The 12,406-nt window shown below is 38.9% G+C and overlaps 1 protein-coding gene across 1 annotated transcript; it reads right to left on the bottom strand.

The window, feature by feature from the left end:
- Positions 1-1,962: 1,962 nt before the first annotated feature.
- ARMC1 (armadillo repeat containing 1) lies at positions 1,963-11,890 on the bottom strand (the record flags this gene model as incomplete). The annotated part of the gene is made up of 4 exons (XM_006019132.3): positions 1,963-4,152; positions 5,576-5,650; positions 5,764-5,880; positions 11,701-11,890. Coding segments are annotated over 4 exons (574 nt in total), but the record flags the coding sequence as incomplete, so codon positions are not given.
- Between the last annotated feature and the right edge of the window lie 516 nt (positions 11,891-12,406).

Raw genomic sequence — 12,406 nt, 5'->3', positions numbered from 1 at the left:
CATGAAATAATACAACTACTATTGCAAAAACTTGTTCTAGTACTACAGGGTTACTGGCTTCTTCACTATATATATGAAGCTGAAAGTGAAGAAGTCAGTAACCCTGTAGTACTAGAGAAAGTTTTTGCAATAGTAGTTGTATTATTTCATGCTATACGCTAGGATTAGGGAGCCACAACTGGAAAAGAACTCATAACACTTAATGTGTAGGTTTGCAAGTCCTCTAAAAAAATGCAATTTTATTAATACAATTTAGAGCAGACGTAGAGTGATTGTAAAAGAATACAGGGAACTGCTGCTTTGGGTAGTATTCAGGATAAAACTAAATGCACACAACTTCTACTACTGCATTTCACATTAAAAAAAAAAGAGGTACACATTACCTATCCTCTCCCAATTGTTTTTACATCATCTCTTCAGACACCTTCACTGACTAATTCAGCTGATTTCAGATTTGTTTATTAGAAGCTGGGCCTCAGTTCTGCTTACCAACAGGACTTACCCATATAAAAGTTACACTGGTTAAACTAAACCAGTTTGAAAATGAAATAAATTAGTACAGATACCCATGGAGCTTACACACTAGACATAGACCAGTTTTACATAGATCTGCATCCATGCAGAATGATTTAGTTAAATGACTTCAGTCTATTAAAAAAAAAAAAATCTCACTTTCAGTCATTCTGTTCCATGTCTGTGTATATGAGTGAGGCCTAGCACTATCTGTGTTGCAAACTACAAGAGATAAGCAGATGTGGTTTGTTCTTTTTTTAAGCTCTGTGTAGCAGCCTTAAATTAGACTTTTGAAGTGAGATTTTAAACAGCAAGTCTCACCCCCTCAGGCTAGTCAGATGCTCTACCTCATTGAAGAAGTCTCCAGTGACCCCATCATTGACCCTCTCTAGCTGAATAGTGTGCACTCAACTCTTTCTGAAGAGTCACAGCCAGAACCTATCTGGGAAGGAGCTGGGAGGTTTTCTCCCCCTGCTCATTTGTTTTCAATGCCCAGGTTTAACAAATTGTTTTGTTTACATTTCTGGGCTCTAAAAGTAATTAGTTACAGATGGAGAAACAGGAGAGGCTCTATGGTTCAGACCTCTGCAAGGGGAATAAAGCAAAGGCTGCTGCTGCTAATTTTTATTAGATGTATTTGTAAACTCTACTACTTGACAGCTGAAGAGTTGTTCACAGGCAAAAAAGACCCAGATTTTATTTTCTTGTGTTGGCACTTGCAGAAATACTTCACACCTGCCACTTTCTATCTGCCCAGGTATTCAGTGTTATCTTTTGAATTCACCCCATGCTTTACTGTCCCCATCAGCTTATATGCTGTATGGCAAACCAGGCAACATCAGCATTTTTATTTTAAACAAAAAAGCCATAGGTGTTCATGGAAAGCAACAGACTGAACTATGTTGCAGGATTCTGTAAGTATTTTACAGTATTGCAACAGCTATTTAAAACATTGAGGCAGTTATTGGTCTTGATTTTGCCTCTACCTACTCCATCAGCATTTATTCTCATTACAAAGGAACATAACAATAATTACAGCACCATATTCACTGTTGAGCTACACCTTGAGACAATCTAGGCACTTAAAACTGGTGCTGAAGGCAGCAGCCTGCTTGGTAAGTAGTGCTCTCCAAAGAATGCATGTAACACCTGCACACTTTTATCTGTCTCCCAAAACAACATATTTTTGAGATCTCTGATTTAGCAAGCATCTTATTTTTATTCATTTCTGTAACCTGAATCTGAAAGACTCCTTTGTGCTTACGTTTGGTTCAAAACAATACATGCAACTACTGGTTTTTAAAAGGTCCACACCTTTAAAATATCATATTAAGCCAATCTGCTGTGAAATCCCAAACTGAAGTGCATACTTTTAAAAAGTAACTCAAGAATGTGAAAAAATTTGAATGTCATTTAATCCTACAAATGACAGGAAGCAGAGATCCGTTGTTTAGTTATATTACCCTTTATTATTTTACAATATATTTCAAAAACTTTTACAGATGCCTTAACTGTTCTACAACAGCTGCAATACTGTTAAAAAAGCATACCTAGAGATTGAACGCACGAACAAACTGTAATATCTACTTGTACTGAACCATCATATCCAAAGGGGTGTAGTCCTTTAGTAAACAGATGTGCAGTAAAGCAAACACAGATGTTAATGAAGAAAAGTAAACGTTGCATTCATGACTACAGTATGGAGGGCTTTTCAAATACATTTGGTACTGTAACATTCTAGACAGCAATATGAGTAGTATTACATATTTAAAGCAATACATGCTCTGGAAAGCTTGTATTTGCAATCTGTGCGTGTAAACTTGAATCAAAATAAACTAGATATATAGAAAAAACATAAGACACATCTAGTTTGCAAGTAAGCTTTTTGTCCCAGAATGACACTGACCTTGAGTGGGTCAACTCTGACTGTTTTTACTATTTTACACTATTGTTTTTTTCCCCCCTCAGCATTGTTACATTAGTATGAAGCCTGTGGATGCTTTTTATTCCTCACTCATAGTACAGGGGAATAACCTTCATGGATTAAATTTTTGTCCATCTCCAAGTCGTAAATGTACCCAATATTATAACATGGATGTCACCACAAGTAAAGCATTTTATAGTTAGTTTTATAACAGCATTACTGTTTCTCAGCTGTATTCCTGCGGTGTAACAAGGCAGCACTGTAGTATTCAGAACAGTGTCTGGAACCCTCACAAGTATAAAACGCTTACCAGCATCTCCAGTATCTACTTTCTTAGATTCTATCTACAAAAGTTTTACTTTTGTTATCATTTCTGGTCACAAATGAAACAAAATGCAATGACCAGGACACCTTCAAACATATACTGTCCAAAAACAACAAGGTAAAGCCAATTGTTCAGGTATGGTTTTGTTCTATCCAGGTTAGTATGCTTTCATGGCAGTATCATGAAAAGCTATGGGAGGAAACAATAACTACAGATCAGATTTCTACCAAGCAAAAGAAAAGTTTAAAAGGTTGAAATTTGTGAGTAGCACTGTGGCATAAGAGGCATTCATCTTTGCTTTATTTTTCAAGTACCATTATGTGGACGTTTTGCAATAACCAAGTAAAGCCCACATCCCATCATCCACTGCAGACAAAACTGCAATGAGCCATCACTAGGTTAAACCATAGCTTTAGGACTACAATCTTTTTAATCAGCCTAAACAGCAGTCAGTGGTATCCAATTACTATGTACAGCCAGTCACACCCATTATTATAAGTATTTTTTACAACAGCTTATTTACTGTACAACATAAGTATACTTCTTTCTGTTCATTTAACCTCTTATTTCATAACTCACATAACACTCCAGTGGTTAAGAAATGGAAAATATTTCAATGTTCATAAGAGGTTATAAATTTCAAGTATGTAGCATTCTATTTGAAGAGCAAAAAGGGAATATAACTTTTTTTTCCTGTGAACATGGTTGGCAAAAATAAAAAAATAAAGGCAGGGTATGCTTTTTCTCCTGGAGTCAAAAGAAATAATTTTAATTTGAATTAAGGCAAAACAAACAAACAAAAAAAAGGCATGTTGCTTCATGCACTACTAGAACCAACAAGAATTTCCTTCCATTAGTCCTGAGACTTGAGTTGAATGGGTTTTCCCTATCACGTGCTTCATGAAGTCAGACTTAAAGCTCCATATGAATAAATGTTTGGTTTTTAATAGTGGACCCATTTTTAAAAAGTGAGGCAATAAAATATACATGAAAAACAAAACAGCAACTTGATTCGAGGCCTCTGTCCTCTGACCCGCCTAACAGGCTAAATGTCCAATAAAAGGTAAATGCAGCATACATTTGTGTAATCTAAAATCTTTTTGTGATAATTTATTGCAAATTGCACTTGGCAGTTCACCACACCAATGGAAAACTGGCCCCCTGTTGGTTCATACAGTCCTTAAACCCCAGATGCAAGTCACCAGTAGAAAGACCTTGATAGAAAGTTTGCTGCTGTGCTGAGCCAGCTGGCTGCACCTTCTGGGTGTGACCCAACACGAGACACTGCTTTATCTTGTTCCTTTGTTGGGCTTTCATCCTCTGGCAAATATTCAGGTAGCTCTGTATTCTGTTCTACTTCTACTAGAGTATCTTGGAATGGAACCAGCATCTGAGTTATATAAAGAAGATGGTAATACTGAGACCCAGAGTGTTAAAAACAGAACATTTTGCTATGTTAGATACCTATCCATTTTATTTACAAACAGCCCCCACTTAGCGGTCTTAATTGGTTCCTAAAAAAACGAGCGTTAAATGAAATGAGCATTAAACAAAACCAAAAGTATTTGACGACCCAAGATGGTGACCGCGAGCATGAGAAAATTCACTGAGCGCTAAGTGAAATCAGGTATCAATTTCAAATGAGCATTATAGCAAAACAGCACTAAGTGAAGCAGCATTAAGCAGGGGTTGCCTGTATATCATATACTAGAATATTTAAGGTTACAGCAGAGCTGTCCAACTGGTGGCTTGCAAAGGATTAACACCCAGTTCATGTGCTCCTGCCTGGTCACTATTCCTCTTATGACTCCAGCTGCTGTTGCTGCTGGGGGTCTCTGGGCTCCCCTTCCGTCCAGCTTCTGCTTCCTGTCCTCTTCCCTGGAAGCAGGGAAGAACAGTCCAGGGTTCAGGGTGACCTGCATGGTAGGGTAGCCCAAAGGTTGGAGAGGAGGGGGAGCACGTGGCCATGGGGACAGTAAGTCCACAGTGGGAGGGAGCTGTGGCCCACACAGCATGTGGCCCCAGCTGCTCAGATGTTGGACAGCTGTAAGTTACAGGGGAAAAAAAGCCACATACTCTCAAGCAGACCACCTCCCCACCCCAAAAGACAGACAATCTTTCTCTAGACACAGGATATGAAAGTATTTGCTGCTTTCTAGCAAAGTAGTAAACACTGCTCCTCAAATTACTCTCTCTAGATCAGGAGATCCAAACATCAAGATATGCCAGTATTATATTTTCACCTCTTTTAAGAGAGTTCAACAATAACTTCTCTAATACTACTGTATATTCTCACATAAAACATGCCCCCTGAATAACACGCACCCTAATTTTGGAAGGCCCCAAGAAGCCTGAGTTCTCTGGGCCTGGAGCCTGGTACAGCCTGCTGGCTCCAGGGCTCTGTGCAGGGTCCAGTCCTCAGCACTGAGGGAAGGAAGGAAGGGGCAAGGACGGAGAGTGGCAGTGGTAAACTGCCATGACTCCAGTTCCATGGTAATAAATATTGGTTACAGCTCTGCCAACCCTCCACATTTCCATACCTATGGGAGCCCTTTTCCTCAACATATAATGCACACTACAAATTTTCCCCAGCTTTTTTTTTTTTTTTCCAGGGGGGATGGGGAAGATGTGGGTTATATGAGAGAAAATATGGCATATGGATGCACAACTATGCAGGACATATTTAAACCTTCTTTGTCACTGTTTTTATGCTGCAGAAGTACGAGATGTTGTCTAGTAAGATGCAATGGACATAGTGCAGTTAGGGAGAACCCAAGTGATCAGCTTCTATTTAGAATGATCTGTAATCTTACCTCCTCTCCACTTTCACTTTTCACAACTTGTTGTGCTTTCATAACTTTGGTTGATGCTATTGCCGTTGCCAAAGCCTACAACAGGGGGAGAAAAGAAAAAGCATGGAAACTTAAGACGGTCTTAAATGTGACATAACTGAAAGCAATGGGAAGGCGTGAAAGCAAGCACAGTAGTTAAGGGAACTTACCTCTGCTTTTAAGTCTGAGCGAATTCGGACCACACATCTTTGAACTGCCATTTGAAAAGTAAAACTAATAACTCCTTTAATTTTCAACAAGGCTTCTTCACAAAGATTCCTTCGAGACTAAAAAAGTAATTGAAGTATTAACATGCACGTTGAAACAATTTTGTAAAAGAAAAGCAATCATGCCAACAACATCTATTCTTAATATACAAACAATGCTATTTAATCTTGGTATATATCTCATCATAAGAGTTAAAAACATTTTTTGCTTTTATTTTAGAAGTCAAACAAGGGTGGAATCAACCATAAATAATTAGGGAAAAGGACTGAAAAGCAAAGAATATTTTTCTCTGTATGATTAGCTAAACAGTCCCCTGTGGTTTAGTTCTGATTGGCAGAAATGCTCATTGATAAGTAGTTGGTGTTTAAGTAGCCATTTATCAGACACCTTGTAACCACACTGACTGAATGCATCAAAACAGCTGTTGTATTCTTTAGCTACCTCATCTGTAGTCGCTCGTGGTTATCACTGCACAGAATAAACTTAAATATTTTTCCTTTGAAATGAGTTGTTTGATAAAAACAATCCACAGAAACTGACAATGCCTACTGTGCAACAACACATTGACCTGTACCAGGTGCATCTACTCTATATTAATTACCTCAGTAAGTTTCATTAAATTTTTAGTTATTTAGAAAAAATATTACAATAGAATAAAACAGCTATTAGGGCACTGCTACCACAGGGAGTGGGGAAAAAAAAACCCTATTCTATAGCACAGTCATTTTCAACTAGGGTGTTGCTGAGCCACACAATATTATCACTATGAAGTATACAAACACCTACATATGATTCACAAGATAAATTTGAAGATTTCATATAGGAATCCCTAGTATTCAAAACCTACTCACCTGTTGTGGAATCTGAGTTCTTTGCAACAAAAGCACTGCACAATTTTTTTCCCCATAGTTAAAAAATAAGAGAGCGCCAAGAGCTGGCATCTTCTGAGGGGTGCCTGGAGTCTAAAAAGGTTAAGAACTGCTGCTATTAGCACAGTCCCAACCTTTTAAAACTCAAGGCACCCCTTACTAGGCTTAAGGTACCTCTGGTAAAAGATCAGGCCTTAGTTTTCATTTGTTTTTTTGAGTACAGAAAAATTTTAAAAAGCAGTTCTATTGCAAATAACTCAGAAAGACCACAACAGGTCAAAAGATTTTTAATGCTAGGGATTCTGATTTGAAATCTCTGAGTTTTATGTTGTGAAAGGCAGAGTAGATTTATACTTTGCAGACTATCTAGAGTAGATAGATATAGATATAGATATATAGCACAAACTTTTGTGAGCTAAAGCTTATTTCATCAGATGCTTAAATGCTCATCTGATGAAGTGAGCTTCAGCTCATGAAAGCTTGCGATACATCTGTTTGTCAACCTACCTACTTTGGTTGGTTTATAAGGTGCAAATCTACCCTGCCTCTGCTCGACTTCAGACTAACATGGCAAACTACATGTCTATCTTGTGAGCCATGTTTGCATACCTAACAGTAATACTGTAACATTACACGGCACCCTTGAAAGGATCTTGCAGCACTCTGGTTAAAGATCACTGCTGCAGTGGAATAACAAAATACACCTTCATGGTTTCCTATAAAATCAGGTGCTGGATTCAAAATCACTTAAATGGTAAAAGTGCTGCCAGATCCTAAAATGAAAGGTGCTATACAAACATATTAATATTTGTTGTTATATTGTAATTACTGATCAGTACTTACGACAGTTCTGGTTTCAACACAGAAAATGGTATATTAATGTCATTACCACCCTGCTTAAGCTAGTCTATCCAGAGGCATCACCCCACCCCTCAACAATTCTTCATACTCCCTTTTGCTTCATGCAGATGTGAAGTGTCAAAACATATCTGACAGGAGGAAAAAGCTGCAATTACAATGCGAGGATCAGGCCAATGGGTGCAAAGAACACTTTTTGTGCACAAGACAGATTGCACAGTACAAGTGAAACATGAAACAGTCTCTGGCTATTGAGGATATATAGCATGAGAAGCAAAATGATTTAGCAGACTAAAGAATCAAAAATTATATAGATGCACACCAACTAATACAGATCTCCAATCCCTTTATAAGATCTTGGTCAACTCATATAACCTCTGCGCTTCAACTGCCCTGAATGGGGATAAATCTTATTCTATAGTGGATTTCATAGGCGATACATAGGGGGAACACATGCCCACCCTGAGGTTGGCCCTCGCTGGCCAGGGAGTGGGGGCGCCAAGAGAGACGCCGGCCAGTGCGCCCCCCCCCCCCAAGACTGGCGCCAGCCAGGGACTGCAGGCACTGAGAGAAGCACCAGCAGCATTTCAGGTTTTGCCGCTGGTGCGTCTGGGGTTTTCGACCAGACACTGGGGGGGACCCCCCCGCCCAATTGCTGATCAGCTGCTGGTACCCACCCCCCACAAGCGGGAGGCACCAGTCACCCATAGTGGGTTTGATGGTAAAACACTACTCAGAGGGTAAAAACTAATCATAGTTGTATACACTGCTTCACTAGGAGGAGGCTTGGCATTCCTCAGTCTAACTGGACAGATGTTCTTAGCATAACTTGTCTAAAAGTTGGCAATTATGCTTACACTGTATTGTATACAACTGGGAGAGATTTCCTCAACAAGCTAAAGGGCCTAGGTTTAGCAAAGGCGTTATCTAGAATTCTTGTGCACTTTCCACAATGAATCAAATCAAGTCTGTGGTGCATATATATGAAACAAATCTGTTCCCAAAGTAAATCAGACAATTATATGTATTGTAGTATAATTACAGTGGAAAAAACATTATTTACAGCTGAAGAGGGAGAAAGGCGGATGGCAAACACCTCTTCATGGGCCTAATCAAAAGTGCTAAGGATTTAACTTTAGCTCTCAAACCATCCACATTATTTGGAGTTGACAAAACTACAATCAACTGTTGCTAAAGTTACATAGAGAAAAGGTTTCTATTAGTAAAAGGACTGAAGGTCTGAAATGGACTTCTGATCAACGAGTGAGGCAAGTAACTTGAACTGCTTCGAGATGGAACCTAACAAATTTATGGAAGGGACAGTATCATAGGACAGGGGCATTCTTGGAACCCGGTAGGGGTCCTGATGTGCACCAGGACAGTGGGGTACCAAGGGCTTAAGTGTCTCTATACTAATGCTAGGAGCATGGGGAACAAGCAGAAGGAACTCACACTCCTGTTTGCAAACAAAGACTTCAACCTGGTTGGATTAACTGAAACCTGGTGGGACCATACCCATGATTGGGCAGTAGGCACTGAGGCCTACAGGCTGTACAGACATAACAGAGTGGGGAAAAAGAAGGGGGAGGGGGGCATTGCTATCTATGCTAAGGAGCAATACACATCTTCCATAATCAAGATGGGCTCAGAAGATGGGCAAATTGAGGTACTGTGGATCAGAATACAAGGGGGTTGGAGTGAAAGGGATTTGGTAATGGGGGTCTACTATAGACCGCTACACCAGGATGATGAGCTAGACCTGAAATTCTCAAGGCAGCTCTCAGAGGCAGTATACTCAAGGGACATGGCTGTTATGGGTGACCTAAACTACCCTGACATCTGCCGGGAGGAGCAATCAGCTAGATCTGATCGTTCACATGGGTTCTTAACGTGCATACAGGACCTTCACCTAACACAAGAGGTATACGGTCCAACTAGGGGAAATGCCTTACTAGACTTGGTGTTTGCTACAGGGGATGACCTGGTGGGAGACCAGCAGATACAGGGTAACCTCGGGGACAGTGACCACCAATTGTTGGAATTCAATATCCAGCAAAAGGTGGAAAAGATAACCAGTAGGGCAGGAGTGCTAGACTTCAGAAAGGCTAACTTCAATGAGCTCAGGAGATTAGTAAGAGAGTCACTGAAGGACAGAAGCACTCGTGAGACGGGAGTCCAGGAAGGGTGGTTGTTCCTCAAGGGAACAATCCTTTGGGTACAGGAGGGAACAATTCCATTGCACATAAAGGGAGGCAGAGGGGCCAGGAAACCCTCTCATTCCAGTAGAATAAAACCCACCAAAAGGAGTTTATACTAGGTTAAGGATGACAAATCTGTAGACCAAAAAAATAATTTATCCAAAATTGTAAATTGCTGCAGATGTATTCAAAGAATTGTAACAGGATTTTAAAACAAAACAAAGAACTTGTTCCTCATATTCTCCATACCCAAAATTGATTGTCTATAGGAAGACCATACCACCTCTTTATATTAATTTGAACCGAAAGCAGTATCTGTTCTTAATAATTTATTTTCATTGAATTGAGCTAAAGAATGAGTGGGCAATCTAATGGCAAATCTAAGGCAGGTCCTGCCTATATCTGCATGCAGTAACACACATTCACGCCCAATAGTCTTAAGTGCTTTGGAGATAAAATACAGTATAAAGCAAAGCTGTTCTTACTGTTCACATCCTCTGCCATTTAATAGTTTCTAATACTAACACTTTGCAGACATGTTTAACTGCTGTGCTATACCAGGCACCTGAAATATCACCAGTATTTCTTTGACAGTCTATTTAAGTGGTGGTGTATAGCTTAGTTAACTCCAGGCAGCACAGTCAGATCTTTTTGTATTTCTTCTATAATGTGTTTAAAAAATGCTGATGTGCTCTAGGCAACCACGGGAACCTGAAGTTCTGTTCTCTGAATTTAAATACCATAACACATCTTTTACTAGGATAGCAATGAATAGATTTGTCTCAACTCTCAAGACAGAATTGAAAAGAGCTAGATAAGCTGTTTGTCAGAGAACTTGAGCTATGTGGGCTTCAGTCCGCTTACAAGGTGATCTGTACCTGAACTGGCAGACAAAATAAGTAGAAAATTAATCCGATTTAAATCTGTTGTGCACGAACAAATCCGCTACAAGATAAGAAACATAATAGGAGAGAACTAGTAGAACGAACTGAAAACTGGTTTGAGAATACAAAAGCAAGTGGTGTTAGCAAAAGCGTTGTTTCTACTCAATGAGCAAGGATCTTGCAAGACGTTTTTTAACTATGCATAATAAGTAACTTGGAGCAGCATCTAATTTCAAAAGGAGCTAAAAACACATTCAGAAGAAAACACAAGGAAGAGAATGCTACCTGATATACTGGGTTCTTTGACAATACTTATTTGACAAAATGTAAAGCGAGAAAGCAAAATATCAGGTCTGATCACTTAAAATGGGTATAAAACAGAAGATGCAGAGACTGGAGGGCACTTGTAGATAATGCACTTAAACAGTCTACATGTTATCTGGCAGCCGTAAAAAGGCAAACATGGCCCTGAGGTGTTATCTTCAGGGGTATGGTAGATAAAATCTGTAGAAGTTATTCTGACATTATATAGAAGATTCAGTGAGACCTCATTATCTCAAATGCCATTCTGATCACTATGGCAGGAAATCTCTCAAGGAAAACAAAAAGAAGTTGCAAAATGCAACCAAAAAAAATCAGGTAACAAAAGGTTAGTAAAAAAAAAAAAAAAAATTATATATAAAAACATATATTTTCATGGGTTACAGGTGACTGGTTTGGACCTCAAGGTTCTGACAAAACAAAATATCATAAACTAAGACTAGTATTTGATTTATTCCATTACTTCTTGAAACAGGAAATGCAACTGGCAGAGATGGAAACAGAATTGTTTTAAAACAATATCAAGTTATGAAAGCCATCAGCCAGAAAAATAACAAACATCTTGGACAATTTCATAAAAGTGATTCACAGAACCTGCTGAAAGAAGCAACACAGGTATACAACCAGTCTGAACATACTACTTTGTTGTGCAAGGTATGTTTGACTATAACACACATGGACATTATCATAATATTTCCTTTTTGTTTCCAGTCTGATACCTAAGGATCACGAGCACTTAATTTCCTTACCGAATCATCAAGGCCATCTATATGTAAAACCACTGTTTTGGCACGTTTATTTGTGCTGCCCAGGAAAAACTGAGCTTTCCGCCGATGGTAATTCATCTCATTTACATTGTCCATATCTGACATGCTGGAAGACTGAAGGATGTCATAGATTTCAGAGGCTAAAAGTTTAGTCTCTCCTGGTGTAGTAGTCCTTAAGAAAAAAAAAAAAAAAAAAAGGAGGCAGAGATTTATAAGGATTAATTTTTATAATTGCATTTCAAAGGCAGCTATATTTATGTCCCAGTAACTTGAGTGCTCACTGCAGTACAGAAGCATTTGCATATAACTGATACACAAGAAAAAAAAAAAAATGGTCACCATTTATATGCCAATGTTATTGCCAATCAAGAGGGGAATCATTGAGTCATTATTGCACATGAGTTTTTATTCCACCATTACTGTTTTAATGCTGTAATAAGAACTCTTTGCCTTATTTTCTCTACACTATGTTATACCATTTTAGAAAGCTGAAAACGTTAAGTACCACCCCTTTTTTGGAAGGATATGGAATTCCCCTCACTTTCATTTTATATCGATTAGGATGTACGAGCCAACACCATGGCGTTCTATTTAATAACACTGCAGATGCAGCTGAGGGTGTAGACAAACATACATTTTAGCTGCTGCTGGGGAGCACACATCAGATGCTATATTATGTTATGCCTAC

The sequence above is a fragment of the Alligator sinensis genome, unplaced genomic scaffold, assembly GCF_000455745.1.
Source record: "Alligator sinensis unplaced genomic scaffold, ASM45574v1 scaffold860_1, whole genome shotgun sequence".
NCBI classification, from domain to species: Eukaryota; Metazoa; Chordata; order Crocodylia; family Alligatoridae; genus Alligator; species Alligator sinensis.
This window is presented reverse-complemented; position numbering and strand designations above follow the sequence as displayed.